This window comes from Rattus norvegicus, chromosome 13 (assembly GCF_036323735.1).
Source record: "Rattus norvegicus strain BN/NHsdMcwi chromosome 13, GRCr8, whole genome shotgun sequence".
Taxonomy (NCBI): domain Eukaryota; kingdom Metazoa; phylum Chordata; class Mammalia; order Rodentia; family Muridae; genus Rattus; species Rattus norvegicus.
In genome coordinates, this window is record NC_086031.1 from 79,037,064 (window position 1) to 79,064,708 (window position 27,645).

Consider the following 27,645-nt stretch of genomic DNA (forward strand, 5'->3'; position numbering starts at 1 on the left):
TGCTGACAAGGCTGGGTGGCAGTTAGGGGCCCAGCCGCTTCAAACAAGGAATCAAGATGCAGAGAGATCAAGCATCTGCAGTCCTGTCACATTGAAAGTTTATGGCCAAGAAATAATACATCTCCCAACCAAGCTGGGGGCATTTGCCCATGTTTAGTGTGGCTTTCTGTTGAGTGGCTAGATCTCTGTGGCAGCTCTCCTGCTGACACCTTTTAAAGACTATTAGTAATGACTCTGCCTGCTTCTTCTTACAGTCAGGACAATGGCTTCTCACGGGCTCTTTTTAATGCTACTTTTTATTTGCATGTGGTGTGTGCACACATGTGTGAGCAGGTATGAGTGTCTGTGTGCACACATGCAGAGGCCAGAGGAAGCCAGCAGGTGTCTTCCTCTGTTACTCATTTCCCACCTTATTTTCTGAAATGAGGTCTCTCACTGAGCCAGAAGCTCACCTTTTTGGCTAGGATGACTGGTCACCAAGTTCCCAGACTCTAGCTTTCTCTGACTGCCAACACTGGGGTTTTAGGTACACACTTGGTCATCCTTGGCTGCTATATGTATGTTGTGCATTTTGCTGAGGTCCTCTTGCTTTCAAAACAAGTGCTTTCACCCAGCAAACCATCTTTCCGGCCCTTAAAGAATTTCCCTCACCTCGTTTTCCGAACCTGAGATTAATAGATTTTCAGAGCTTCCTTGTATAAATTGACAGAGATATCTCACTACAGGAGAAGTGAGAGGCAGCTATTTCACGACAGTATTAATTCAGGCACCATCCTTTTGCCCACAAACTTAATGAACTGAATATTTTAAATTATTTTTCTCATGACAGGTGTAACATCACTTCCTGTCCCATCGGTTCGATGCCCCGCCCTCACTACTCCTGGACAGGGCACAATGTCCTGTCGACACCACCTGGAAAGCTTTGGTCCGAACACCACTTGTTACTTTGGGTGCAAAACTGGATTTACACTCAGAGGAGCCAACTCTCTCCGCTGCGGGGCTTCAGGACAATGGACAGCAGTGACGCCCGTGTGCAGAGGTAAGTAGGAGGGGCGGGGGACTCTGGGTGAGTAGGAGGGGCGGGGGACTCTGGAGCTATCTTCCTTGAGTTAGTGATGGTGCCTGTTTAAATTCCGCCCAGCCCTGACAACCACTGCAAACACCCACCCATCTCTGAAATCCACAGCAATCCCAAGTCAAAGCAACGTGCAGCAGCTGCTTCAACATTGCCCTTCCCCCAACCCCTGCCAAGTGCCCTGGTACTGATGTCTCCATATATTAGAGCTGAAAGTGTGCAAATGTAAAACCAGCTCAATGAACCGCGAAGTATAAATTGCAACGTTATTAATTAGGTGGCAGTATAATCCTTCAGTGTTTTCGTCATGACCAGACCTAAGATGTATGTCCTGAGTGGCATTTCTTAAGGACCTACCACGCCATTCACAAAGCATGGGGTCCCCAATCTCCTTTGTCTTGCTATCTCCCACCAAGCATGGCGTTGGGCTTTACAAATGTCATGACTGCTCTATTACATTTAATTTGAATTAAATCAGATTTCTTAAGGTTTATTTGCTAGTCACAATTTACAGAGAATAATCAACGTATCTCTTGAAAGAATGGCTTAAAGAGAATCGTGGTGTCTCCTTCCAAACTTCTGGTGTCCAGCTGTGCGGAATGCTAAATAAGTATTTAATTAGTCACACGCTAGCATAGCCGGTTACTTGATAGTAACACATAGAAACAGATTCAGTGGCGTTTCTGAAGGGCAAATTTTGTAAAGAGACTGTTTGGAGGCAAGACCAGTGCATTTGCAGGTATTTATTATATGACACCACAGGTCATCCTTGTTCTCTGGCTAGTATTATTTCAGTGGATGCTTTGGAGAGGTGCTATTTTAAGAGCTGCTGTGCATGACTCGTGGTTATGGCTGACCTCCATCATGACACTTCTCATCTACTCCATCGATTGACAATTCCAGTCGAGTTCAAAGCAAGCCACAATCCTCCCTTCATCACATCGGTTTTTCAGGCATTCTTCATTCTCCCCTCACAGCCGTCAAATGCTCAGAATTGCACATGGACACAGCAGTCGCGATGAACTGTTCCAACCCCTGGGGAAACTTTAGCTACGGATCAACCTGTGCCTTCCACTGTCCAGAGGGGCAGTCACTGAATGGCTCTGCCAGGACAACCTGCCGAGAGGACGGTCACTGGTCAGATGCCATGCCAACCTGCCAAGGTACAGGTTTTTGACATGGTCTAGAAGATTGCTTGACTTGGAAGACTCCTCTTTCTTTCTTGAACATGTCTCATGGTAGATTTCCTTCCCTTTGCTGGCTCCCCTTGCATGAGCCACAAAAGGTCCCTTGACTTTATACGGAGCCCTAGGGACAAAGCCAGTGCCTGTGTGGATCTCCACATTCCTTGTCATTGCTTAGACTTGTGATATTAATTTCCCCACTTCTTATAGTCTCTGCTTAACGCACATTGACACTTCAAAATAAGCTAACCAAGGACTTTCATACAGACTCCTGGTTTCTTATCTCTGACCTTTATTTACCATCTACCTCTGAAAACATCTCCACTTTTAATTGTACTCCATCTGTTTACCCCTCACTTCTGAGACCCCGCTTCTCCTCACTTTCCTTAGCCGTTGAGATGAATTTTTATTACAAATCCACATCTTTGACTGAGAAAGAGAAATTACTCCAACATGTATTTTGTTTACCCAAATACCATACACAGGCTTTTTGTAATTTGGTATCTGCTACTGAATCCCTTTCAGGGGATCTTTACCTTGTCTACTTTAGAAATTACAATTTTGGACCTAAATTAATCCAAGCAATTAGTCAAGCAATTGGGTCCTGCTTTCTGTTCTGGTGCAGTGGATTTCTGACTTTGAGATCTTTCCTACAAGCTTATCGGCCTTGGAGAATCCTGCTGGCAGCCCCCCTCCCAGTCCTTGGCACACTCAGGAAGGACGACTGCTCCATGCACACCACACTCACGCCTTGCACATGTGTTTTTTCTGTTAGCAGGGACGCTGACGATCCAGGAAGCTCTGACTTACTTGGGTGGCGCCTTGGCTTCTACAACAGGCCTGGCAGTGGGCGGGACGCTACTGGCTCTGCTAAGAAAGCGTCTCAGAAAGAAAGGTGAGTAAAAGCAAAAAAGGAGCCTTCTTCTTCTTTGACAAAGATTTTGGAGTGAAGTGAGAAAGCCAGTAGCCTCTGTTTAGAAACAGTTTGTTAAAGAAAATAAAATGGAAGTTTATGATCTCAAGCTCTGACTGTCTATCAGAATCACCTGTAGGAATGCATGAAAATACAGAAATACTGGGTTTTTCTGTCTCTCTGTCTTTCTGTCTCTGTCTCTGTCTTTGACTCTGTCTCTGTGTCGCTGTGTGAGTGTGTGTGTATGTATATGTGTGTATGTGTGTGTATGTGCATATATGTGTATGTATCTGTGTGTATGTGTGTGTTGTATGTGTGTATGTGTGTGTATGTGTACCTTTTGCATACTAAGCCAGTGCTGTGGCACCGGTCATTTTATAATTTTTCCAAAGCCTTCTCTTATAATTCTGTTGGAGCATCTGAGGGCTTCTGGAGTCACCGAAGTTAACTGTAAACACGCTGTGCTCCTTTCCCTCGCTCACCCCATGTGCTAGCCATTTGCAAACCAGCCTTTCAGACAGCTGAACAGATAGTGAATGTACCTGAGGTGGGGGAAGATACAGTCCTGTAGGAGAGACAGATAACTTCAACAGTATGCATACCGATGGGTGCTAAGTCTGTAAGAACAAAACCGTAGCACAGATATTGCCAGAACATCACGAATGGTCCTTAGATCAGACTGATGCATCGTAAAGGATTTCTCAAGCTTATAAGGCTCTGCAGTTAAGGGACCTGGCCCAGCTGGGGAGGTGAAATGGAGTTCTAGCAGAGAAAGTTGCACAAGAAACCCAGGAGAGTGCTAGACAGAAGAAAGTGAGAGAGACAATCAGTGTGTTTAGAGAGTGTCTGAATCTACTGCACTCACACACCAGTCGGGAGGAGAGGCTGAGTCCTAAGAAGTCACTGCTTCAGTGGAGTCCTGAAAACATACTTAATTATTCTCTTCTGCAAATTGTGGGGCTGGTGAAGCTATGAGCGTGAGAATGACCAAACGGAGGAAGACTCTACCGGAGACATTTTACCAGCCTGCTGTCAGAAAGAGAGCTTAGGCTGGGCATGAAAGAAAAAAAAATGCTTGGTTCTTAGACTTGAGAACATCTTTTCTCAATCTGCTGTGCTGTGATGTGTAGCCTGCCCACGGGCTTCCTGGCGTCACAAACATTTCTCTATAAACCAATGAGGCTCTTACTGTTCTTCCTTGTAGAAAGTAAGTAGGGCACTGAGAACCAGCTGAGGCGCAAACCCAGATAACTGGACCAGGCTGTGCTAAATTATCCCGATCCTCCCATTCCACTGAGGCGGTCCAATAGCTAATCTCAATTGCTCACAGCTGGCAATGTCCTGCACCCCTCCTCTTATCACTCTCCACACAAAGCCACCATTGCACGGACTGTGTTTCTACAACACTCCTGGGCACTTCTGGTAGCCTCCCATTGCTCTAAAGCTCCAACAATAAATAAATCTATGAGGAGTTGTGGGAGGGGAGGGGGGAGGGTGGCATCTTCTGGGCTCATCCCAATTTAGTTTCCAGTGTTAAAATAGTCTATTGTCAAACTAGAGGCCAGTGCTGTAGCCATGGCTAAAGATTTCACCATCAGACTCTGTTGTTTGGATTAAGACAGGAGACTCCTACATTATGGGAGAGGGGAAAAATTACAGCGTCCTCCGTAGTGCTGTCATGGGCTGATTTATAAAGCTAGCACACCAGGTGAGGACCAAGGGACTAAAAACCCAGATCAACAATAGAGAGCTCCCATGGACCAAGGCTGGAGACCTCCCAGACACAAGGTCAAGGTAGTGAGTGGTTTGGTTTGGTTTTGTAGAAAGTTAAAAAGGGAAAAAAAGGCAAGAGGAGTTTGTATTTAAATATTACAGTATTCTCATTCAGCCTAAAACAAGTCCTTCAGGTCAGGTAGTTCCTCGCACTCTGCATATAACAAACGTTTGTGAAAACGAGTCTCCTAGCTTTTCTCGATCCTTTCTGGCAATGGTGACCTCTCACCTCACTGTTTTCTTTTCTTCTCTTTTTATTTCAGATGATGGAAAATGCCCCCTGAACCCTCACAGGTAAGCTGGAAATTTTCTCAGTATGTCTTTCTAACTTGCTATGTCAGAGGGAGCATGTGTGCCCCTTCCTCCTCTCCATAATAAACCTTCTTCCACATCTTTCCTGTCCTGAGGAAAAGCATGCGGTTCATATATGCCAGCTAAACATAGTGTTTTAAAAATCAACACACAGGCATTTTTCAGGCTCCTGAGCCACCACCCCCACCCTCACCCCCCACCTCCACCCCTATCCCCATCCCTGCTTTTCACTAATAAGTCTTTCTCTGAGGGCTTGCTTGGGGTGTGTGCACACTTCGCTGCCTTACTGGTTAAAAACAATCAATATATACCCTCATTGTACTGTGAAAAAGAAATACAGTAGCAAGTGATTTACAATAGAAACTCCATGCTGAAACCCAGGTGCTACACTAGTAAATGTTTGGAGACCACTGGAAGTTTGTTCATCTCTATGGCTCAGGAAGAGACAGTGGATTGTCTCCTGGGAAAATACTGTGTCAGTGCAATTCACAGAGCAAGGACATCTTAAAAGATGAAAAACCCACTTAGCATTTCTATGTGAGGCCATTAAGGTCCAGGCAGTCCTGGAGCCTGAATAGTGCTGTTCAAAGCAGCACAGGATTTAGGGCAATCCTTTTGTATCTTGTTTTGGTGTCTGTAACATTTCTGACCTCTGTCTGCTACAGGTCAGTCCTCACCTTCAGCATGAAAATCCAAAAACTATCCCTAGAGGGCAGTACTATAATTCTGTCAAAACCTTCGCTCAAGCAAGGCTCTTAGCAAGGCTCAGAACTTTGTAACTCTGTCTTCTTATCAAGAAGAGTCTGCAATCCCTTACAGGCTAAATCTGGTTTCCTGCACAGAAAACAATAGTGTGGGTAGGTAGGGCTGCGGACATGGCTTGATGGTAAAGCACTCGTCCAGCATGCATGAAACTCTGGGTTCCCTTCCTAGCACTGGGAAAAAGTGTGAGTGTCAAGTGCAAATCAAATTACCCAGAGTTCTCAATGCCACCTTAAAACTTCTTGCTTTCCCATTTGCTTTTCTTTTTAAAATAGAATTCCAGGGTAGGGGGCAATCTGTTGTTTCTAAATATACCGTGTGCTGGCTATTAGGAGGACTAGCTTTTATTTCATCGCAGATCATCTTTTGTTTCTGTTCCTCAGCCACCTAGGAACATATGGAGTCTTCACGAACGCTGCATATGACCCAACCCCTTAAGGTGAGTTCCCCATGAGGATAGCTCTGAAGAAAATAGAACAGTAGGTGAGAGGGCAAGAATATCAGTCTTGAATTTTCTTTATATCATATGTATCGGATTTTAAGCATGTATTAAAATGTTAAGCCATGGGGTTGGGGATTTAGCTCAGTGGTAGAGCGCTTGCCTAACAAGCGCAAGGCCCTGGGTTCGGTCCCCAGCTCCAAAAAAAAAGAAAAGATAAAAAAAAAAAAATCTTAAGCCATGATAAAACCATATTATCGACAAGCACGTGTGACCAAGTGGGGACAATAGAATTTATCCCAGGATTTCCATTCCCGCCCAGAGGAGGGGTTCTAGCAGCATAGAACTTGTTCCAGGGCGTGAGAGATCCCATTGCTGCCAAGGAAGTGATGTTGACAGTGTGGGCTCGCCTCAAACTACCCTGTACTACCCGAACAGAAATCACCCGAAACCATCTTTTCAAGCAGTGTAGTCAAAAGCCCCCTTTCCTGCCAGTACACAGTATAGAACCTAGAAAGAGGCAATTGTCTCGGGCATCGGGGTAAGCGAAGTAAAAGATTTCTTTATTTTTGAAGGAAGCAGTTGTTTAATTAGTTTGTTTCTTTTTCAGAGGCCTGGCCTCCCGATGTCAATTGGATCTCTCAGGATTCCGCATGCAGATAACAAGTTTCCTGGTCGACTTGACTGTCACTCCCCAGCATTTGCTGCGGTTCTTTGTGGTAAATAATTGGACAGGAACCAAACGAAAGGACGATGTGCTCCGCCCACCCCTTCCTGCTCCGCCCCTCACCTTCCTCGGGCTCAGCCACAGAAACAGGAGCAAATGTTTCTGCTGTGGTCTGTGGCTTGATGTTACTTTGCTGTTACTGAAAACCCGAGTTAGTCCAAGGCACTGGAGCATCTGCCTCACCAGGTGACCAGGCTGTGGAAAACCGGAAGTCTGTCTGCTTTCTCTTGGGATTGAAGAATGGCGATGTTGGTGGGCAGGCAGACCTCTCGTTTAAGGGAACGCCTGCTTTAAGATCTCCTGGGTCTTCCGTGTTTCTTATCTCTGAGGTTGTTTACACCTCTGCTGCTGAGACTTTCAGATGGTACTAGGGGACACAGAAGATCGGGAACAGAGCATGGACACCACATCTGACTGCAGACTTTCCGTCCACCAAAGCACCCAAAGGCCATTGTTTGACTGTAGAGTTCAACTCCCCCAGCTATCAAGCTCTTCACGTTTTGTTCAGTGAGGTCTGTGTATCTCACTTTGTCTACCACCAATGTGGTCACAGTTACACTCCTCCAAATGACAGCTGGACCCTCCAGTGAGCCCACAAATATATGTTGTATGTCGCCTGTCCACAGAGAGAAAAATCAGAGGAGCAGGAAAGGTCCTCTTTTCGTTATTTTGTTCTGCAGGAAAGAACAGTTATGTTTTATACGTAACTTAATTCACATATTTAATAAATAAGTCACTGAAAATTACATATGGCTTGTCTGTGATTGATGCAAACAGTAAGGAGTCAAACACTGCAGTTGCCTTGCTAAGCTGTGGTGAAGCCCAGTGATCACCATGTAGCCTGGATACACATGAGCAGTTAGGCAGGCAACAGGAGGAAAGTGGTCCTTTGAAAAGTTGCAAGGTTTGAGAGGAAAAGAAAAGAAAAGAGAGTAATTTAGAGACTTGCTGTTTTTTCCTTATATACATAATCGATAGCATCTAATTTGTGTGTGTGAGGGGGGAGAGACAGGCAGATAGACAGACAGACAGACAGACAGACAGACAGACACTAGGCTAGGCATTACAGGACCCTAGCTCTCAACCATATCTCTCATGTCAGAGCTTGCATTTTGGGAACCCCTGGAACTGTGAATCAGGAGTGTAAGACATGGTCCCTGCTTTTGAATAGATCATAATCTAGCTTCGGACACAAGGGAATCTTGAAAAACTAATAAAAGGTTATCAAAAGGAGTATACCATCTGAATAGATTAAGTTCATTAAACAGAAACATCAGCTTGAACCCAGAGTCAGAGGCAATGGCAGAGAACCTGACTTTAAAGAGCAGGAAAGCCGAGAGGGAAGGACTTGCCTGTGGGCTCTTTTTTTTGAAGTAGTGATGTATCCACACTTCTGCTAGTTAATTACTTTTTGGTCCAGGGTCTCCCTCAAACTCACATTCTCCTGCTTCCCTTGTGCGCTGGGATTACAGGCACGTGCCATCACGCCTGACTTGAGAAGAGGCATTCTAAAATGACTGAATAAATATCAGCAAAAGACAGAAGCCCGAGTTGGGGGGAGGGGGAGGCTGTGGCCAAACTGGATGGCACCAGATTACAATTTGCTGGAAGTCTAGAGCATGAGCAGAGACAGGGCTCTGGAGAACTCAGGACGAGCATCCTGCGGATTCAGATACGTTTCTCAGCTTCTCCACCAAAATAAACTAAAATCTAAAACATGCCAAGGATCCTTCCAAACATGGAACCTTGGAGCAGTAGAACAAGCGTAGACAAGATCATACACTGTAGCAGCCTAGGCACTGGGGGTGGGGTGGGGGCGCCCAGCTTACTACAGTTTGTCCCCTCCCAATAATCAGATCAAGGAAAATTAGAATTGCCATCCGTATTTTACAGTCGTCAAAAGTGCTCTGGAAACGTAGTTGGCCCCCGACCACACAGCTCCAATGAGTTCTCTAAGCCCTGTTCTCCGCTTCACTAGAGCCCTTACCTGGCGGTCTGTCCTAAGTGATTCAGAACGCTAACCTGTTGGTGGACTTGTCCTGAGGCTGTTTTCTGTTCCTAGTTACCGCACAGTGCCAATTTCCTGGGATCAGCCAATGGGTGTTGGGTCTTACTGAGGCTTGCAGAAATCTGACAAGGCTGACAAGCCTAAACTTTGACCCCTACCCCCAACCCCGCAGGTTAAGTGGAATTGCTGCTCCCACCTATGGTGAAGTGGGGAAAGACTGCTTTGTGATGGAGCGGAGACTCTTGGGGCACTGTTCCTGAGTCACAACCTCCAGCAGGCTTGCCCTTCCTTTCCCTCTAAATTCCTTGTCTGGCATTCTCTCTAATAAATGCCTCTGGCCACAGGGGGGAGGGACCTCACCAAGCCCCTGCCTACACTAGGCATAGAGGGGAAGGGAGGTAGAGTGATACAGCCACCACTGGGGACAGGGACACTCACTGCGCCCAACAGCTTCTTAGTCCTCCAGGGAGTCAGGACAGCGCGCAGCAGGGACAGAGCACTGAGCACTGTCAGCCGTGGCAGCGCGCGCGGCAGGACAAGGGCCATGTTCCTAGTCTGCCCGCGCTTCTTCCTCCTGGTGGTTCTGGGCACCCGATGGGCGGGCTGGGGCAGCCACCAGGCAGAGGCCGCGCAGCTAAGGCAGTTCTATGTGGCTGCTCAAGGCATCCTCTGGAACTACCATCCTGAGTCCGCAGATCCAAGGTAACTCGGGGTGAAATCCAGGTGGGCTTCTCCGAGGAAGAAAATCCGTTATAATTGTAAGGTTTTAAATTCGGGGGTGGGGATGGGGGGATGGGGGTGGAGGTTGGGAGGAGGAGGGAAGGGAGAGGGGGAGGGGAGAAGAAGGGGAGAGGGAGAGAGAGAGAGGAGAGAGAGAGAATAATGTATGGGTGCTAATTTTGTCTCTATTGACATAATTTATCGTTATGAGAATGTGGAAATTTCAATGTGAATAGTTAGCCGTGACTTTCTTTCCAGGTGCAACCCCCAGTCTGTTTTCACCCACGTTTGTTAGTTTAGTGTATCGATGTGTTGAAATGACTCACCTCCACAAGCCCTCTTAGCCCTTCCTGCACATTTGGTTCCAGCCTTTTAACAGTCTGCTTTTAAAACAAAGGAACTCCTAGTTACACAATATTTACTCCTGGTAGTCGTAGGTTGATCATCTATTTTTTTCCTTTTTTCGGAGCTGGGGACCGAACCCCAGCGCTCTACCGCTGAGCTAAATCCCCAACCCCTGTAGGTTGATCTTCTAAAGAAAAAGATGTCACCGTGTACTTCATTATAAGGAGATAATTTAGTGACTCTTGCCTTCATTTTGTCACCTTCAATGTCGGTTCATGGGGAAAACACACTTGTATCTTTGCTTTTCCTAGACTTATTCCTGGCTACCTAATGTGGCTTCATTTTTTTTCCTCTCACTTTCAATTATGGCTGGATTATTCACTAGAATATGACTTATCCTGGATATTTTGGTCTTCCCTGAATTTTAATTACCCACGTTAGTGACCCTGTAAGGTGGCCATTCAAAGGCGTGTGTAACTAAGAGTAAGCTTAAATAATATCACATCTATCTTTGAGTTGCGGAATATATTTTGCTAATTGGAAGGTTCAATGCAAACCTTCCTGCAGTTACTCAAATCATAGTTTCTACTTAGTGCTTACGACCACTAGTGCTTTTATTTTAAACAGTAAGCCTAGCGTTTTACTTGACTCATATTTTCCCTTTCAGTTGACATCAAAGTTTTAGCGATTGTGAAAGATGTGTTCCTCTTTTACAATTGCAAAACCAAAGCAATCAGCCAAAAGAAATAATGTAACATCTTAAAAGCACAGTGTAAGGTTTTAGTATAAATGAATAATCAGCCTTTGAGTTTGCTGTTGTTCGAACTGGGTTATTTGGGAAGGCATTGGGATCTTGGTATTATGCTAATGAGAAATATCACATTAAAATGATTTTAAAGGTTGCATTTTCAGAGTGATAATCTAAGCCACACTCACACTCTTAGGAAACTGCCATTAACTGAAGCCCCAAAGAAAATAACATTATTTCCAGCATCAATTTTCCTGATTAGGGGTAGAAAACAGACTTGGTGACTGCATTCAGTCTGGGGTTGGGCACAGGTAGTTGTAAGTTAGAGGATGAACACATTCAGACCAAATGTATAACACGAGGACTCTAGCTAATAATCCTGCCGTGTGGGTAGGTCTTCTCCCTGATAAGGACAGAAACGTAGGTAAATCACTGGTAGGGAAAACGGCTAGAGGAAACTCTTCCTCCAAGGTCTTCCCTGTGAAATATGGAGTTATCAAGAAGCTTGACCTTGTTGACCCTAGAAATAGAGAATGGAACTGATGCCTCCTGGGTCCGGCTAAGGCTGAGAAAATGGTTTAACCCTCCTGGATCTCGGGCTGTGATGTTTATCATCTGTGTCTTCTTAGGAAACGCCTTCATATTTCCGATGAGGGTTTTTGGTTAGTTTGTAATACGAATCCCAGAGTTTTGCCCTATTGCTGTCTCTGTCCTCTCAATTAGAAGCAGGCTCCGTCAAATGGACTCCAATTTGCCAAATCTTCCAGCTGTTTGGAATCATACAATGAAAGTGGAATATGTTTCTGAATTATATCTGATTCATTGGTTGAAAAGCAGCTCACATATCTACTTCTCAATGACTTATATTTTTAATTTAGACCTGAGGTTAGAGTTTGTACGCTGACCTTCACTTCCTGTACAGAGAACAATTGAGTCTGCAGAGTAGAACTAGAGAAACATTAGGCTTGTGTTCATGGAAGCAGAACACTGAGGCAGAACTTCTTAGAGAGGATCCATGATTATTCCATTGGTTTCACTTGTGGTCCAAATTTACAAAACCGTGGGCTTTGGGGATACAGTAGAATACTGTCACTCTGCTCTTACACAAAATTAGCCACAAAGGCACCTCTCTTTCTGGATTGGGAATGGTTTCTACTTGTGACTGTCAAGTTAGTTTTTGTACTTTATTTCCAGTTTGAATTCTATACCTTCCTTCAAGAAAATTGTCTACAGAGAGTATGAGCCATATTTTAAGAAAGAAAAGCCACGATCTAGCAACTCAGGTAAGCCTGACAATATTCTTTTAATTATTATTATATTGGGGTTTGAACCTACAGTCTAATGAATACTAAGAAAAAAAAAAACCTGTACCATTGAACTATATCCCTGGTCTACATTTAGATTTTTATTCTGAGATAAGGTCTCTGGTCTTTAAACTTGATCTATAGTCCAGAAAGACTATGAATTGTGATTTTTTTTTCTGTCTCAGCTTCCCAACTAGCTGGGATTACAGGCCTGTGCCACCAGACACAGCCTGGTATTTTTTATTTTAAATAAATTTTTTTCATGGAAATATTGTATTCTTTATACTTAAAATACCTACATTGTGAATTGGCCAGATAGCTCAGTGGCTTAAGGATATTGCTACAAAGCCTGCAGACCCATGTTCCATCCCCAGGCCCCACACGGCAGAAGGAAAGAACTTATTCTCTCAAGTTGGCCTCTGACCTCCACCCGTGTACCGTGATGCATGCACACAGCCCAAAGTAAATAACTAAATGTTCACTTAGTTACCTTCTGCTATAAGATGTGTGATGTTTTTATCAAACACTGGCCATAAAATATGTGTGCCCAGACCCAGTGAGAATGTGGGGCTCCTTCTTCAAATTACTAGGGATTACATAGATGGTAAAATTTAAACCAAACTGGGGTTCTTCTGTGCATGGGGTAGTGTGGAATTGAAGAGTTCACAGGTTACACAGCCAGCCACGTCCTCAGCCTTGGTCAATAAAGCCAAACAAAAAGTTTCGGGCTTTCACTCGGTGTTTATTCATCTAGCAAACCACAGGTGAGCGCCTTCTGCGGGCTTGCCGTTGAATGAGGCACTAAGAACACAAGAGTAGACAAAGTTGGCTTAGACTTTCCTAGGCTTGTGATCTAGTTGTCTGGGCACAGGTTGTCCTAACAGAATGAATTTGGTGTTGTTTCTATCCAGCTTCCTGCACCCATTCACAGGAGCTACGTATGTTTAGCTTTTCCAATAGCTATGGCATTTGGAGAAAACCTCTCTTTTTCCTTTCTTTTCTTTTCCTTCCCTTCTTCCTCCCTCCCTCCCTCCCTTCCCTTCCTTTCACTTCCCTTTCCTTCCCTTCCCCTCCCTTCTCTTTCCTTCCTTCTTTCCTTCCTTCCTTCCTTCCTTCCTTTCTTCTTTCCTTCTGTCCTCCCTTCCTTCTGTGCTTCCTTAATCAAAGACTACCCTCTGAGGATTCTGAGATCTTAACTATATAAACACATCTCACCAGAATAACAGAGACATTCTCCAGCGAGAGCATCTTCCAGTTGAGGCCTTTGCCACCGGCTTGCTCACCTTCCCCCGCCTGGTGATGATCCATCATTTTTCCCGCCTGGCGATGATCCATCATTTTTCCTAGGCCCATCACCTGCCTCTTCTCCTGGACACACCTCCCACCTCACTTCCTGCTTTGCCCTGTGTCCACTGGTCCCTTTTACTCAATTCTTCCTCAATTTGAGTCTTTTCCTTCAGTACAGAAAGAAAGAAAGGAAGGGAGAAAGAAAGAAAGAAAGAAAGAAAGAAAGAAAGAAAGAAAGAAAGAAAGAAAGAAAGAGAAAGAATCAACAGAATAATTTTCAGATAAATCTTATGTAGAAAAGTGAAAATACCTTTCCTCCTTGCCATTTCCTGCCCTTCCCTTCTCTTTCCTTCCTTCCTTCTTTCCTGATTCCCTGCCTGAGAAGCCGATGCCATTCTCTATCTTCTTCCTTCCTCACCCCTTCAGTCACCTCTCCAGCGTGACTCCGGTCAACTGCTGCCTCGGAGAGGGCTGCACTCCTCATTTCTTTCTGGCTCTTTCGCCATTTCTAGGCTGCTTGACACATTCCCTTTTGAAACTCCTCATCTAGTTGTCCTCATTTTCCTCTGAGTCCCTTTACCACTTCTTCTTATGTCTCCACTCTTCTCTTCTTCTCCAAAGTGACCACAACCGTAGCTTTCACAGCTACCTCCCCGGGAGCCATATCCTTTAGGACATAACTTGGATTCCTACCCTTGCCTAGCATAAGTACCTTTTCTCTCTTCCGTATACTCCCAGCACCTGAACTTTCCTCCCCCCTTTTAGAGATGCGGTGAGGTTTAATGAATACAAAGTACTTATAATATGCTCAGACCTGACAAGGCTTAACAGAAGTTAGCTACATTATTGTTATTGCTGCTACTCCTGTTACGAATTAGGTCTCCATTAGAGCATGCATATCATAACATTGTTAATATGTCAACACAAAAATATTTTTGCTCGTTTTATATTCTTGTGCCTTATAATTTGTATATTTATTTGCTTTTAAACAGAGACAGTTAAATATTGTTAGTGATCTCAACCAAAGAATACCATATTTGAGGCTCTATAAAGGTGAATTCTGGTGCCAGGTGGTGGTGGCTTCATGCCTTTAATACCAGCACTTGGGAAGCAGAGGCAGGTGGATCTCTTGAGTTTGAGGTCAGTCTGGTCTACAGGGAGAGTTCTAGAATGGCCAGTGCTACACAGAAAAACCCTGTCTCAAACAAATAAAGGTGGACTCTGACTTTCAATCATTTGCCAGCTGGTAGAGGTGACTCAGAATGGAATGTTAGAGCACAGTGTTAAGGAAGAACAATACTGAAGAGTCTCCAGTTCAGTGGTGAGGAGAGAGAGAAAGACGAGTTTTGGAAAGCCAAACAGTGGGTGCGGGTGAGGGTATAAAGATGCAATTTAGAGCAAAAAGTGGAGAACATGAGGGTTTAGATCAAAGGTTCTTCTCAACCTCTGGGTTGGAACCCTTGGGGGGCTGAATGACCCTTTCACAGGGGTCGCCAAAGACCATTGGAAAGCACACATATTTACATTATGATTTATGACATCAAAATTACAGTTACAAAATCAAAATGAAAATAATTTTATGGCCGGGGGAGGGGGAGAGAGTCACCACAACATGCCGAACTACAATGAAAGGTGAAAGCTTTGTCTGGAGGGAAGGAGAGGGACACTGAGATGATTTAAGTGGGAGAGAGACGGACCCAGATTTGCCCTTCAGGCACCGACTTCAATGTCGCTCTATGGGGGTGAGCCAAGTGCAGTGCCACACGTGTATGAAAACGCCATTGTTCCCCACGCTAACTAGAAATTAATAAAAAGTTTTGCTCTCTCCAAATCTGGAAGCTGGATTAGAGAATAGCAAGTCCACAGGCAGAGAAAATGGTAATGTGGCTTTGGTGCCAATCCAGGAAATAAGACAGCGGGGAAGCCAGGGTGGAGAAAATTAAATGGATTCCAAAGATACTTAGGAGCTAAAAAATCAAATAAACAGGTAGTTAATTGGATGAAGACAAGGGAAGAGGATTATAATTGACATCAAATTTTCTGGACTGAGTAGTAGAATGTTAACTGTACCATGTACAATGTAGAACGAGCCATTCAATAAGATAGAAAACTGAAGAAAAAAAGGATGCTGGTTTGGGAAGATAATGAGGTCAGACTTGGAGTCTGGGGTGTCTGTAGAATGTCTACCTAGTGCTAGCAAGGAGCAGGTGGCTACAGGAGCTTTGCTCTTAGGTGGGAGAACTGAGCTGGACAGGAGACATCACAACCAGGTTACTAATGAAGCTCTGGAGGGACACAAGATCACCTAAGGAAAATATAATGAGGAGAGAAGGCTGTAGACAGAGTCCAAGGGATAAGACAAGAAAGCAAGGGTCACCAAAAAGCTTGAGAATCTTCTGAGGGCTGAGGAGAGCTAGAGGGTCTCAGAGACACAGAGACAAATGGCACCAAGAGAAATTAGTACTCTAGTACTAATTAGTACAACTAGTAGTCCAGAAAGCCTGCTCTCTTCAGTAGTGGTGGGGTAAGAAGTGGTGATAGGGCTTTGGGAAGTGAATGGCAGGTGAGGAAATAGAAGCAGACAGAAAGAATAATTCTTCCTGAACTGTGGGTCCGGCTAGGAAGAAGACAAGGATGTTCTGGAGATCCATGTGAGGTTCAAGGACATTTGGGAGCAGCACAGGAATGTAATGTTTATTAATTCAGTAGAAAAGCTACCTGGGGGATAATGGATGGATCCAGAAACAGAAGAGCAGGAAGTGCTAGCATTAAAAGCCGTTCCTGGTTCAGCCTTAAATGGAAAGGCTACTGTCCTTGCTGGGAGTCCCAGGGTGGGGCATTAAGGTCATACTCCAGTTCAGAGTTGAGCGTGTTCAATAGATTGATAAGAACTATGTAACTTGTAAGTAAATGGGAACATATTTACCAGGCGAAGAAGAGAAGGCAAGTATTCAAAGCTGAACGCTCTGTGGCTTTTGCCAGGTTCACCAAACACTGATGTCATTGCTAGGCAACCCCTTGTGCTGGATGCACAGTGACAGAAAGGGCCCTGACCAGGCTGAAGACTTGAACTGACAGAGGGAGCCACCAGTAGTTTTTCAAGAGGGAGACCACTGTGACAGACGTCCTGTCAGATGTCTTTTGTAGTGACCTCAGGAGACTCTTGTTAGTCAGAAGTAGACTTCAAAGGTTTGTGTTTAAGCCCTTTCACTTTAAATGTTAGCTTCCTGTCAGAGTCTGTGAGTAGCAGAATATATTTAATGTGGGGAAACTGGGGAATTGAAACATCTCCTTTTTATGCAGTCCCTTCTTAAACTCCCAAGGATGCAGTGCTGGTGAGAAAGGGAAGCCTGGAGAATCTGGCCGAGGTCTCCAGAACGAAATGTTAGTTCGCACTGCCTAGATCTAGTTTTGTGTTATTTTACCTTCGCTGTGTTTTCTTTTCCAAACACTTGGGGTGTGTTTCTAGCTGAGCTCAAACAAGTCATGATTCATCAGCCCTACAGTGTCAGGAGCCCAGACTTAGTTTACTAAATTGAGAACAGAGGAAGTTGTTTGGGGTACAGTCTGAAGGCGGCATCCTAATGAGGTTTGTGGATACTTAGACAGTTGGGGAGACCAGATGCAGTTTTAGGAATCCAACTTGGGCTTCAGAGTTTTGAATCTCCACGTTTTTCTAGTGGAGGTTATGAAATTCTTGTCCCCCCAGTGAGCTTGAACTGCTAACTGTGGCTGTCTTGTGGGATGTAACTCTTCGTTTGGCTGAGAGCAGGGGGTCTGATTAGCCCATCTACTGTGGTCTTTCCAATTCTCCACCTAAATGAGACTGGCTACTTTCTCTACAGTCTTCTCGAACCCTAAGGTGCATCACTCCTTCTCCTAACCTTCCTTCTCTCCCATCAAACCATCAGTAGAAAGGGCTTAGACTATATGGCTGGGATAAAAGGAAATACTTAACCTTGGGTCTGCTACATGCACTAAGGTATTTGAGTCACAGTTATGAAAACATCCTTTGGTTGGGCCTTAATTCTAAAGAAGCAGGAAGGGAGTTGAATGAATAGCCCCAACTGTCAAAGTGCCCATTGAAGTAAGAGGTCTTACTCGGTCAAATAACCTAGGAAAGTTTTTCTTGGCAGCTGGCATTTGTAGCCATGTGACAACAACAAACAAATAACCATGCAAGAGAGTCAGGACAACCAAATACCGTGACAGTGCTGCTGGTAAGTACTGGACTGTGGGCAGCCTGGACAGGTTGTGCTTCCCTGGTAAGCTAGACGAAAGGTAACACTCAGAAGACAGGGTCAGCCAATGAAGCAGATAACGTCAGAAGCCAACAGAACCATCTGGACTATTCGAGGAAGGCAAGGGTCTTACCCTGCACTAAAGAATCAGGGAAATATTTTTCTTGGGATCTCCAAGACCGGGATTCTAGTCTCAGCGATGCCAGGGAGCCACTGACTGATCTTGGGCAAGCCAACCCCCACACTCGATCCTTTTCTCCACACACATAGCCAAATTTTGTCAACCACCTCTAAATTGAGACATGAGGAAGGGGACTTCCACGATTCTGTCCAGAGTAAACGGAAAAACAAACAAAAGGCTCCTGGCATAGAAACAATATAAATTCCAAGATGGATGCTTCCACAAAAGGAACAGGACAAGAGTGGCCAGGAAGATAGGAGCAGAGAAGGCAGGGACAGGATGACAGTGGCTAGAGAGATAGCAATGGAGAAGGCAGGGACAGGATGACAGTGGCTAGAGAGATAGCAATGGAGAAGGCAGGGACAGGATGGCACTGGGTAGAAAAATAGGCAGAGAATGGAGAGACAGAGTAGAGTGATGGGAGCGGACCAGGGGAGGCAGGACCTCTGTTGAGCTGTGACAAATTACCACACATTTAGTGCTTTGGAGAAAGAATGAACCATCCAGATGGCCTGGCAAACATCTTTGGGAAGCAGAACAATGAGGTCACGAGTGCCACAAGGCCAGCTCAGGCTACATGACAAGCCCCTGCCTCAAAACATGAGTTATTTTTCCTTCTGTTGGCAGTTAGAGTTCTGGATGTGGAGGATCAGAGTGGGGTTCACCAGGGTTAAATAGAGGTGTTGGCAGAGCTCTGTCTCTTCTGGAAACCCCAGAGAAGTCACTTCCTAGCTTTTTCTTTAATTAGAGCCGCCTGTGTTCGTTGACATGTTTCCCCCTTCTGCCATTTTCAGAGCTGGCCGAGTGGCATCTTCTAATGTCCTTCTCAAGCTTCTCCTGTGACCCTTTAGTGTGTAACTCTGTGACTGCATAAGACTTACCTGTGATCCAGGAACATCTCGGACTCCCACAGTTAACCATTAATTTAACCATATGTATAGTCCCTCTTATCATGCAAGGCACGTGACATGGGAGGGGAGACCATTGCTCTGCCCACCACACACACTGAAAGAATCATCGTATGGCATCTTACATCCTACAGCCTGTCACCATCTACCCAGCCCCCAGGCAGACCCTTGCTGGCACTGTAACACCTTGTCGGCCCCGCCCCTTAGTCCACAGCCAATACCATCTAAAACTCAGAGGTTTCATCCCCAGCATCTATGTCTGGCCTTTTCTTTGCTGAAGACTTCCACTGTGTCCTTCATCTCACCAATGTCTTTTTCAGAGCCTTCCGTCGGCTTCTACCCCAGTTTCTCCCCCAGGTCATTTTTAAGAAATAGACAGCACTTAAATATCAACATCTGGAAGGAAAGGAAGGAGAGAGAGGGGGGAGGAGGAGAGGGAGAGGAAGAGAGAGAGAGAGAGAGACTTAAATGGAAAGCAAAAGAAAAATTAAAGAACCAAAAAAAAAAAAAACCATTAAAAAGTCTGGGTCATGTTGTATCCTACAGAAAAACAAAACAAACAAACAAACAAAAAAAAACCCAACAACATCCTCACTATTATCAGATGAAAACCCAAATTCCAAATGTTCTATCTGGCCCTGAGTGATTGGTTCCAAGACAATGATGCCTTTCAGTGCCTTGCTTTCTTACCTACTAAGTGCTTCAGGAGCCCTCGACTGCTTTCTCAGTAGGCCAAGGTTTCTGCTGTCTTAGAGGCTTTGCACTTGCTGGTCTCACTTGCCCATCTCTGTGTTCCTCCATCCTTGCTCCTCATAGAAAGCATCGCTTCCTCAGGAAAGTGCTGGGCAGCCCTGATCCGCTCCCCATTCACAAGCCTGGAACAGACTTCTCTACACAGCGCTCGATGGCAGCAGTTCCCCCGTCAGCTAGAGCTGCCTGTGTTCACTGTCCTCCATCGCCACTCGTCTGAGTGGCCTCTCCTTTGATGCTCTTCCAGTTCATAATTAAATACGTGTGTGATTATTTATTAGAATATTTCCCTTGGTATTTCTCAACTCATCTCGTCTAATTCTCATCTGTGTCAACCACAGTAACTGACGTATAAGACATGAGTACTTAGCATCTGATGAATAGATGGATGGATGGATGGATGGATGGATGGATGGATGGATGGATGGATGGATAGATGTATGGATGGATGATGTATGTATGTATGTATGTATGTATGTGTAGATGTATGGATGGATGGACAGATGGATGGACGGATGACTAAATGAATGCAAGGTGTGAGGTACTATGTAAAAAGGTGGCTTAAAACTCAGTACCTAGAGTCTGGTAGATTTAAGTTGAAATCACAGCTTTGCCTTTTGTTGTTTGTGTGGTTGAGAATCTGGGGCAAACAATCTCTCGACTCTTTGCAGTTGCTTTGGCTTGAGGCTAAGGATTTGCCTTTCAGTTCTTACACGGTAAGCCATAATGGTGATGGGATAGCAAAGATGCAAAGCTCAGAAGGTCAAGTCCAAGAGAAGCAGGCGGAGATCCGGAGGAGTGACAAAAATCATGTCGGGGCCTTTCTATATGTTCCTCTATATGTCTTTCATGATCTTGAATATAAACAATTTCAAACCTATCCTTCCTTAGGACTTCTCGGACCAACTTTATATGCTGAAGTTGGCGACACCATCAAGGTTCACTTTAGAAACAAAGCAGACAAACCTCTAAGCATCCACCCTCAAGGAATTAGATACAGCAAATTTTCAGAAGGTAAGATGAACCTATTATCTCTCTGACAGGAGAAGAGGTAGATCACCTTAATATCGTTGCTAAATATTAAGGCCGGGATTGTTAGCCACACACTCTTAGAGAAAAGCCTTTCCCTGAAAATCGTAGTCATAAAAAGTGAACCTGCTTTTGGTTTCAGAGATGAGAACGAGTGGTTTTAGAATCATCTAAACACTGAGATTCTGTTAGGCTCCTGTTCCTGGTAAGGTGGGTGGGAAAATTGCCTCGATTCCGTAGGTTAATCTTAAAGTGGAGATAACAATACAATTCTCAGATGGTTTAAGGCAAAAACGAGTGGACGTTTCTACGGTAAGTACAAGCAAGACTCATCAGCAGGCAGATAAATGTAGGGCAAATGGAGTCCGCTTGAACTCCATGACTCCTTCCCTGCTCTATGCTTCCCTTCCCTGCTTCTGTGACTTCTAATAGCAAACATAAGCAAACCCCATGGTAAGGAAGGCGAGCAAACATTCTTTTAAAGCCAGCTACTAAATAAATTAATGCATTCAGTTTTGCAGGCAATAAGATTCAGGCTATCTGGAAAGAGGAGGTTTCACTCGCGGAGTTACCTTCCTTATATTTGCTCCTGAACCTGTTCATGGAGCATTTTCTTGACTGTTAATTGGTTTGGGAGGTTCCGGCTCACGGTGTATGGTACTATCCCTGGGCAGTGAGTCTGGGCTGTATAAAGAAAGGCAGCAGAGCAAGCCAGGACAACGAATTCACGAGCAGACTTCTGGTGGTCTCTGCTCTGGCTTCTGCCTTGAGTTTCTGCTGTGGCTTCCCTCGATAATGGACGGTAGCCTGTAATCTGGGCGACACTCCCTCTCCAAGTTGCTTTGGGTCGGCGTTTTGTCACAGCAACAAAGAAATTGGGACACTTGGCAAGTTCCTGAATGAGATGGGGTGCCCAGGGGTCTCTTCTACGTTTCCCAGATTCATACAGAGACGAGCCCACTTATTGGGTTTCTTTAACTGGAGTCCAGCAATGCAGAGCAGGGAAGGAGAGCATGGCGAGCCGGTCCCTTTCAAACTCCCAGCGTGGGGGAGGAAGGGCTGTGGACTCTGCCCCTCAGCTCAGCTGTTTGCGGAGGAGGAAATGGACTTTGCAGCACCATTCATCCTCCTTCGATGTTTATTTGACCCTCCCTCACTCAGTCAGCAAGCATTGGTGAGACAAAATTACTGAAAATGCCCTGACACATCTATTCTAGCTCATAGATCACAGCGCTGTATACGCGCGCGCGCCTGTAGTCCTGTAAGATCAAAATAACACGGTAAATACAGATACATGGGGTGGGGGTGAAGGGGGAGTCCCTAGAAGACAAGACGTAATCTTAGTACACAGTTCCCTTAATGTAGAGAGACATCTATTGTGTCATACCCCTCTGGGTTAAAATACAGTATCTCCTCCCTCGTCTGTGTCTAACCTTAACCCTCACCTATTGTCTACCTGTATAATTATTTTTGTGAGGATAAATATGGTGAACCAGCTCTGTGGAAGCAATTCTTTCTTCCAGGAGCAAATGTTCACTAGGCAGACAGTGGGGGGCAGAGATAAGAGGCATAGGTTTGAGAATCCATTGTTGCAGGTAGGTTGAAAAGGCGACCCCTACCCTCCTTCCCCCAACCCCCACTCCCCCCTTCCTCCCACCCCCACCCTCGGTTTGACAATTCCTTTCTAATGGGATTGACAATTCCAAACTTTGCATTGAGTCTGGAAAAACAGATCTGCGCGTACAAGTGCTTACTCAACAAACTTGAGGGCACAAGTTCAAATTTCCAGACCTCCCATAAGAAGCACCCATAATATTCATGCTTGGGCACGGGGATGGAGACAGAGACCTGTAGGCTTGCTGGTCACCAACTGAGCTTCGTCTTCACTAAGAAGCTCTGTCTCAAGGGACTAAGAGCAAGAATGATCGGGTCACCACTCACACACACATGCACACACACACACACACACACACACACACACACACACACCCCACTCACAGACACACACCATTTAAAACACCCAAATTTTCTATCACTAAAATAATTTTAATCAAAATGAAATTAATTTTAATTTCCAAAAAGTCTGTAAGTAGCACTCATTGCACTAAGGTTAAGGTCATGAAAGCTTTTTGTGGTCCAAAGACTTTCAAATTTTGAGTGATTATTTTGAGAAAGTATGTTTCACGATAAATCTTGATACTGTTATTGTTCTTTCTTCTCACTATCTTTCTGTCTGTCTCCCTCTCCTTCCCTCTATGTCTCGGTGTGTCTCTCTCTGTGTCTGTGTTTCTGTGTGTCTGTGTGTGTGTGTGTGTATCTGTGTGTGTGTGCATGTGTGTGTATGTATCTGTGTGTGTATCTGTGTGTGTCTGTGTGTGTATCTGTGTGTGTGTCTGTGTGTGTGTGTCTGTGTGTGTATCTCTGTGTATCTCTGTGTTTGTGTGTGTGTATGTATCTGTGTGTGTGTATCTGTGTGTGTATCTGTGTGTGTATCTGTGTGTGTATCTGTGTGTGTATCTCTGTGTGTGTGTGTCTGTGTGTGTGTCTATGTATCTGTGTGTATATCTGTGTGTGTGTATCTGTGTGTGTGTCTGTGTGTATCTCTGTGTGTGTGTGTGTCTGTGTGTACTGAGGATCAGACCCAGCATCTCAAAAACGCTAGGTGAGCGCTACGTCCCACTGAACTCCACTCCCAGACCCTTGACATTATTCTTTCATTTGATTTATATTCTTGTATTTATCTGTAAAGTTGCTTTGTATTGTTCTTAGAGTTATATAAAATGTACTAAATTATATTTAATATTAAATTTTCATTACATTTAGCCACCTGCTAGTAAACTAGAGTCCTGAATTTTAAAAATCCAAGAGATTGTATTGTGCATCTAAGTGCTGCAAAATTCTGTATATGAAAAGTAATTCCTCTAGAGTTTTCATAACATTCTAATTCTTAACACAGTTTATTTATTTTTTTTGCCAAGTATGAAACAAATTGTAATGATTGGTATAAAAATTCTCATAAAGCACAAAAGCTGCATTTTCCATTTTAAAAAACTCTCTTATGTCTATGCAGTGGAGTCAAATTCATTATACAAAACTGGTGTTAATTTGCCCATTGTCTAATTTATAGCTTCTAACTGAACATTCTGATTCTCTGCATGCACAGAGCCATTCACTGTGTGTCATAAACAGGAGGAAAAATTCTTACAAAAAACAATAACAAGGGGAGAGTTAATAAATGAGCAGCCTTAAGGGTAACAGAACTTTACAGAACTTCACTTTGCCCCAAAGCTTGCATGCACCATTTAATGTTTAAAAACACACTGGGGCCTCTTTGAAATTAATTCCTACATCACGACGGGTCAACTCGTTATAAAGTTGACTGTGGACTGCGCAGAAACTGAACAGAACTGAGTAAGTACGAAATGAAGGAGAACTCTCGTGTAAGATGTTTACTCTGCCATAGGATGAACAAGGACTTGTGTGTCCCTATCACAACCTGTCCTGTCCATTTCTCTTCTTTTCAATTTAGAATTTTAACTTTATTTGGATTACAAAGTCAAAATAAGATTTATCAGAACTTCACAAATGCTTCCTCTCAATAGCTGTTTCTATTGTCTTTTACACTGTATTGATTACAGCATGACAAATATAACACTTGTTTTTTAAAGATTTATTTAATTATTTACTTTATATATGTAAGTACACCGTCGCTGTCTTCAGACACTCCAGAAGAGGGCATCAGATCCCATTACAGATGGTTGTGAGCCACCATGTGGTTGCTGGGATTTGAACTTAGGACCTGGGGAAGAACAGTCAGTGCTCTTAACCACTGAGCCATCTCTCCAGCCCCGACACTCGTGTTTTATTCTAGAGGTAAACTAATGTGCAATGAAAAGAATAAAAACATTGATTAAATTCTCTTCTAATACTTTTTGTGGTGGCCCTGTGTGTACTCACAGGATACACTCCATGTACAAATCCATATTGTTCACTGTTTATTTCCTGGTTCCCCGTGATTCACCTTTTAAACAATTAAAATTAGCACTCAAGTATACAAAATACTATCTTACGTCAAAATGAGAAACGAAGCTTTTCTTTCGGACATCCATTTGGGTTGCCATTAGCAACCCTTTCAGTACCTGCCTGCGTGTCACAGAATCCTGTTCTGTACCGGTTCTAAAACCCAATGGGGGTTAAGCTTGAGTGTAAGCCACTAAACTTTCACAAATAAAATTGATGACACTAGGAAAGTCAGGCGAGCACCTAGAAGGGAGTTCTTACATAGGCTTTTCTTCAGGACAGGCAGCATAGCATGTTCTGATTATGGCCTCCGCATTGAAGGGCCGTGGGTCAAAGCCATCACAACCACAGCACCATCGTGTGCTTTCCCTGGTCCCCTTCGCCTCTGCACCTGGCACAGAGCCCAGGATGCTCTGGGTGGTGGTGAGAGCCATGGCAATCACTGTTGGGCTACACTGAAGGACTGATGACTTATAAGAAACAAGGACACTGTATCGCCCTCCCTTTGCTCAGAAATGTATTAGTTTTGTCAGTGAGTATAAGCAGTTATCTTGTCTTATTACCAATTTCCCTCACCTTAAAATAGATACATTCCTGATATAGAGTCCATGTTTGTGTTTTATAAATTTCATATGCTGAAAACCTGATCCTTGATGAGACCAGATCAGGCCTTTGGGAGGGACTCGAGTCATGGAGCCCCAACCTTCATGATGGGTTTTGGACCCTTAGAAATGGAACTTCCGGTGGAGCTCCTTCATCCTTCAGCCTCTGTGTGCCTCCTGAGAACAAGATGAAATGATATCCCTCTGTACCAAGGAGGGCCTCATGAGAGCACCATCATGCTGAAACCATGTCTAGCCTTAAGATACATAAAGAATGGCTGTGCTTAGATGCCACCCAGGCTGTGGGACTCTATAGCAACCTAGGACCAACCCAATCTAGTCTTTCTCAGATGTGTTAGAACACAAGAGTACTAAGATATTTTTCATCTAAATATAGGGTCAGTTCTGTAATGCTCACATTCGAGAAGCTGAGTGGAAGGACTCTCTCTCTCTCTCTCTCTCTCTCTCTCTCTCTCTCTCTCTCTCTCTGTGTGTGTGTGTGTGTGTGTGTGTGTGTGTGTGTGTGTGTGTGAGAGAGAGAGAGAGAGAGCCTTCATATCCCATAAAAATGTATCTCTAGAAAAGGAATTATTTTAATTTAAGATAAAGGGCTTTAAAAGACTATTAAGGGCCCTTTCCAAGTTCACATGAGTATAACCCAAAAGTTTTAATTCTGATGTCAAGGTTTGTGAGCCTTCTACCTCAACCTAGCAGGAAAAGGTATCATGATTCATACAATCTAACAAATATTTAATCATAAATTGTGATAGGAATTGGCCCAATGTGTAAAAATGGTTATTATGCAAGTGTGAGGACACGAGTTTGGATCCCCAGCAGGGGATGTGGCTGTGGAGGCCCTCCTGTAATCCCGGGGCTTAGGAAGTTTAGAAGATAGAGACCATTGAGGAAGATACCTGATGTCAACATCAGTCTCTACATGCACATGGACACACGTGCAATCATACACATATGCCTATGTATTGCATATACAAATATATGAAAACAATCATATAATTTTAAAAAGACTATCATCTCCATGTAACATAGAAGTCAGAGAAGGAGTGAGCTGTACTTAATCAGACATCTAAAAGATAAGCAGACATTTTATCAGGCAACCTCTTACCCCACAAAGTAGGCCACTTTCTGCTTTTGGAGGGTCTAAAAAGACAGAAGGAAGACGCTACTTCCTACTATCGGAATCCTCTGTGGGTTGCAGCAGCTAAAACAGTGGAAGCTTCAGTTCAGCAAACACCATGTCTTAACCCATGAGGCTGTGGAGGAAGACTCACTTAGTAAAGGCCAGCATCCATGCCTCATGTAGGGCAAACAGCTCAAGGAACCAAATGCCTACCAGTTGTCGCACAAAGCCAGAACTGGGAGGGTGTGACCCACCTTATCAGTCCTGTTTGTGTTTGCTTCAGAGCCTTCAGAGATAAAGCTCCCCATTTGTCCTCTGAGATTCTTCCTCAGAGACTTCTCTACTGCAAATGTTATGGTAGTAACCCAACCACCTCCTGATTAGAAATGGACAGAAACCCAAGACTAGACCCTAGTTATTCATGGACCCTGAATAACTACTATTATTCTGCCAAAGGAACGCAGCAATAGATGACTCCCCATGACCTTCTGCTACGACATAGACTAGCCTCGCTCATCCAGCATCAGAGAGGCTCCTTCTTACAGTAGATGGGAACTAGTGCAGAGACTCACAATACACAACGTGCAGAGAGTGAGAATGCACAGTTCAGAGAAGACAGATTCCCAGCACTGAGATGGGAAATGGACACAAGGTCTCACCCTTCATCTGGAAGCTCTTTGTGACTGGTACCTGCTAGGGAAGAGAAATTTAATTTTCTCCAATAGAGTGACACTGGGTATATGAATTCCACTCTAAGGTGTGCCCCATGCCCAGGAGTAGTGAGTTCATGCAACATGGGCTCCATATTTTGGGTGAGTATTTTTGTTGTTGTTCTGGGGGGGGGGGGGAGAGACAGAGACAGAGAGACAGACAGAGAGACAGAGAGACAGAGAGAAAGAGAATATGTTCTTTGGTTTTGATTATTTTTGTCTTGTTGACTTTTCTTTTTATTAGTCAGGGTTTTTTGTTTGTTTGTTTTGATTTTCATTTTCCTGGTTATTTTTTCAGAGGGAGAGGCAGGGGGAGGGAGAGAGAGAGGGAAAAGGAGAAGGAGAGGGATAATAAAGTTGAATGGGTAGGGAAGTAGATAGGATATGGGAGGAGTTGAAGGAGAAGAAAGAATATGTTTAAAACAGTATGAAAATTTTAATGAAAAGAGAAGGAATTGACAAAGCTGAG

At 44.2% G+C, this 27,645-nt stretch overlaps 2 protein-coding genes and 1 long non-coding RNA gene across 4 annotated transcripts in view; 2 read left to right on the forward strand and 1 right to left on the reverse strand.

The window, feature by feature from the left end:
* The window catches only part of Selp (selectin P), a 35,616-nt gene extending 27,685 nt beyond the window's left edge, over positions 1-7,931 (forward strand). Inside the window, exons 11-16 of one of the 2 annotated variants that reach the window (XM_006250150.5) lie at positions 830-1,039; positions 2,053-2,238; positions 3,038-3,154; positions 5,209-5,239; positions 6,403-6,458; positions 7,069-7,931. In XM_006250150.5, the coding sequence (XP_006250212.1) occupies positions 830-1,039; positions 2,053-2,238; positions 3,038-3,154; positions 5,209-5,239; positions 6,403-6,457 (599 nt within the window). In that variant the 3' untranslated portion in view covers position 6,458; positions 7,069-7,931. Of the gene's footprint in view, positions 1-829; positions 1,040-2,052; positions 2,239-3,034; positions 3,155-5,208; positions 5,240-6,402; positions 6,459-7,068 lie in introns of both variants that reach the window. The other variant, NM_013114.2, reaches the window with a different exon arrangement.
* A 606-nt stretch (positions 7,932-8,537) lies between these two features.
* Positions 8,538-10,854, reverse strand: LOC134481524 (uncharacterized). Its single transcript, XR_010057085.1, has 3 exons — positions 10,240-10,854; positions 9,632-9,921; positions 8,538-8,677 (listed from the first exon to the last, which is right to left on the reverse strand). It is a non-coding gene; the product is annotated as an uncharacterized LOC134481524 (long non-coding RNA).
* Positions 9,594-27,645, forward strand: part of F5 (coagulation factor V) — a 69,591-nt gene continuing 51,539 nt past the window's right edge. The window contains exons 1-3 of the mRNA NM_001419051.1: positions 9,594-9,895; positions 12,201-12,289; positions 20,569-20,691. Of these exons, the coding sequence (NP_001405980.1) occupies positions 9,738-9,895; positions 12,201-12,289; positions 20,569-20,691 (370 nt within the window). The 5' untranslated portion in view covers positions 9,594-9,737. The remainder of the gene's footprint in view (positions 9,896-12,200; positions 12,290-20,568; positions 20,692-27,645) is intronic.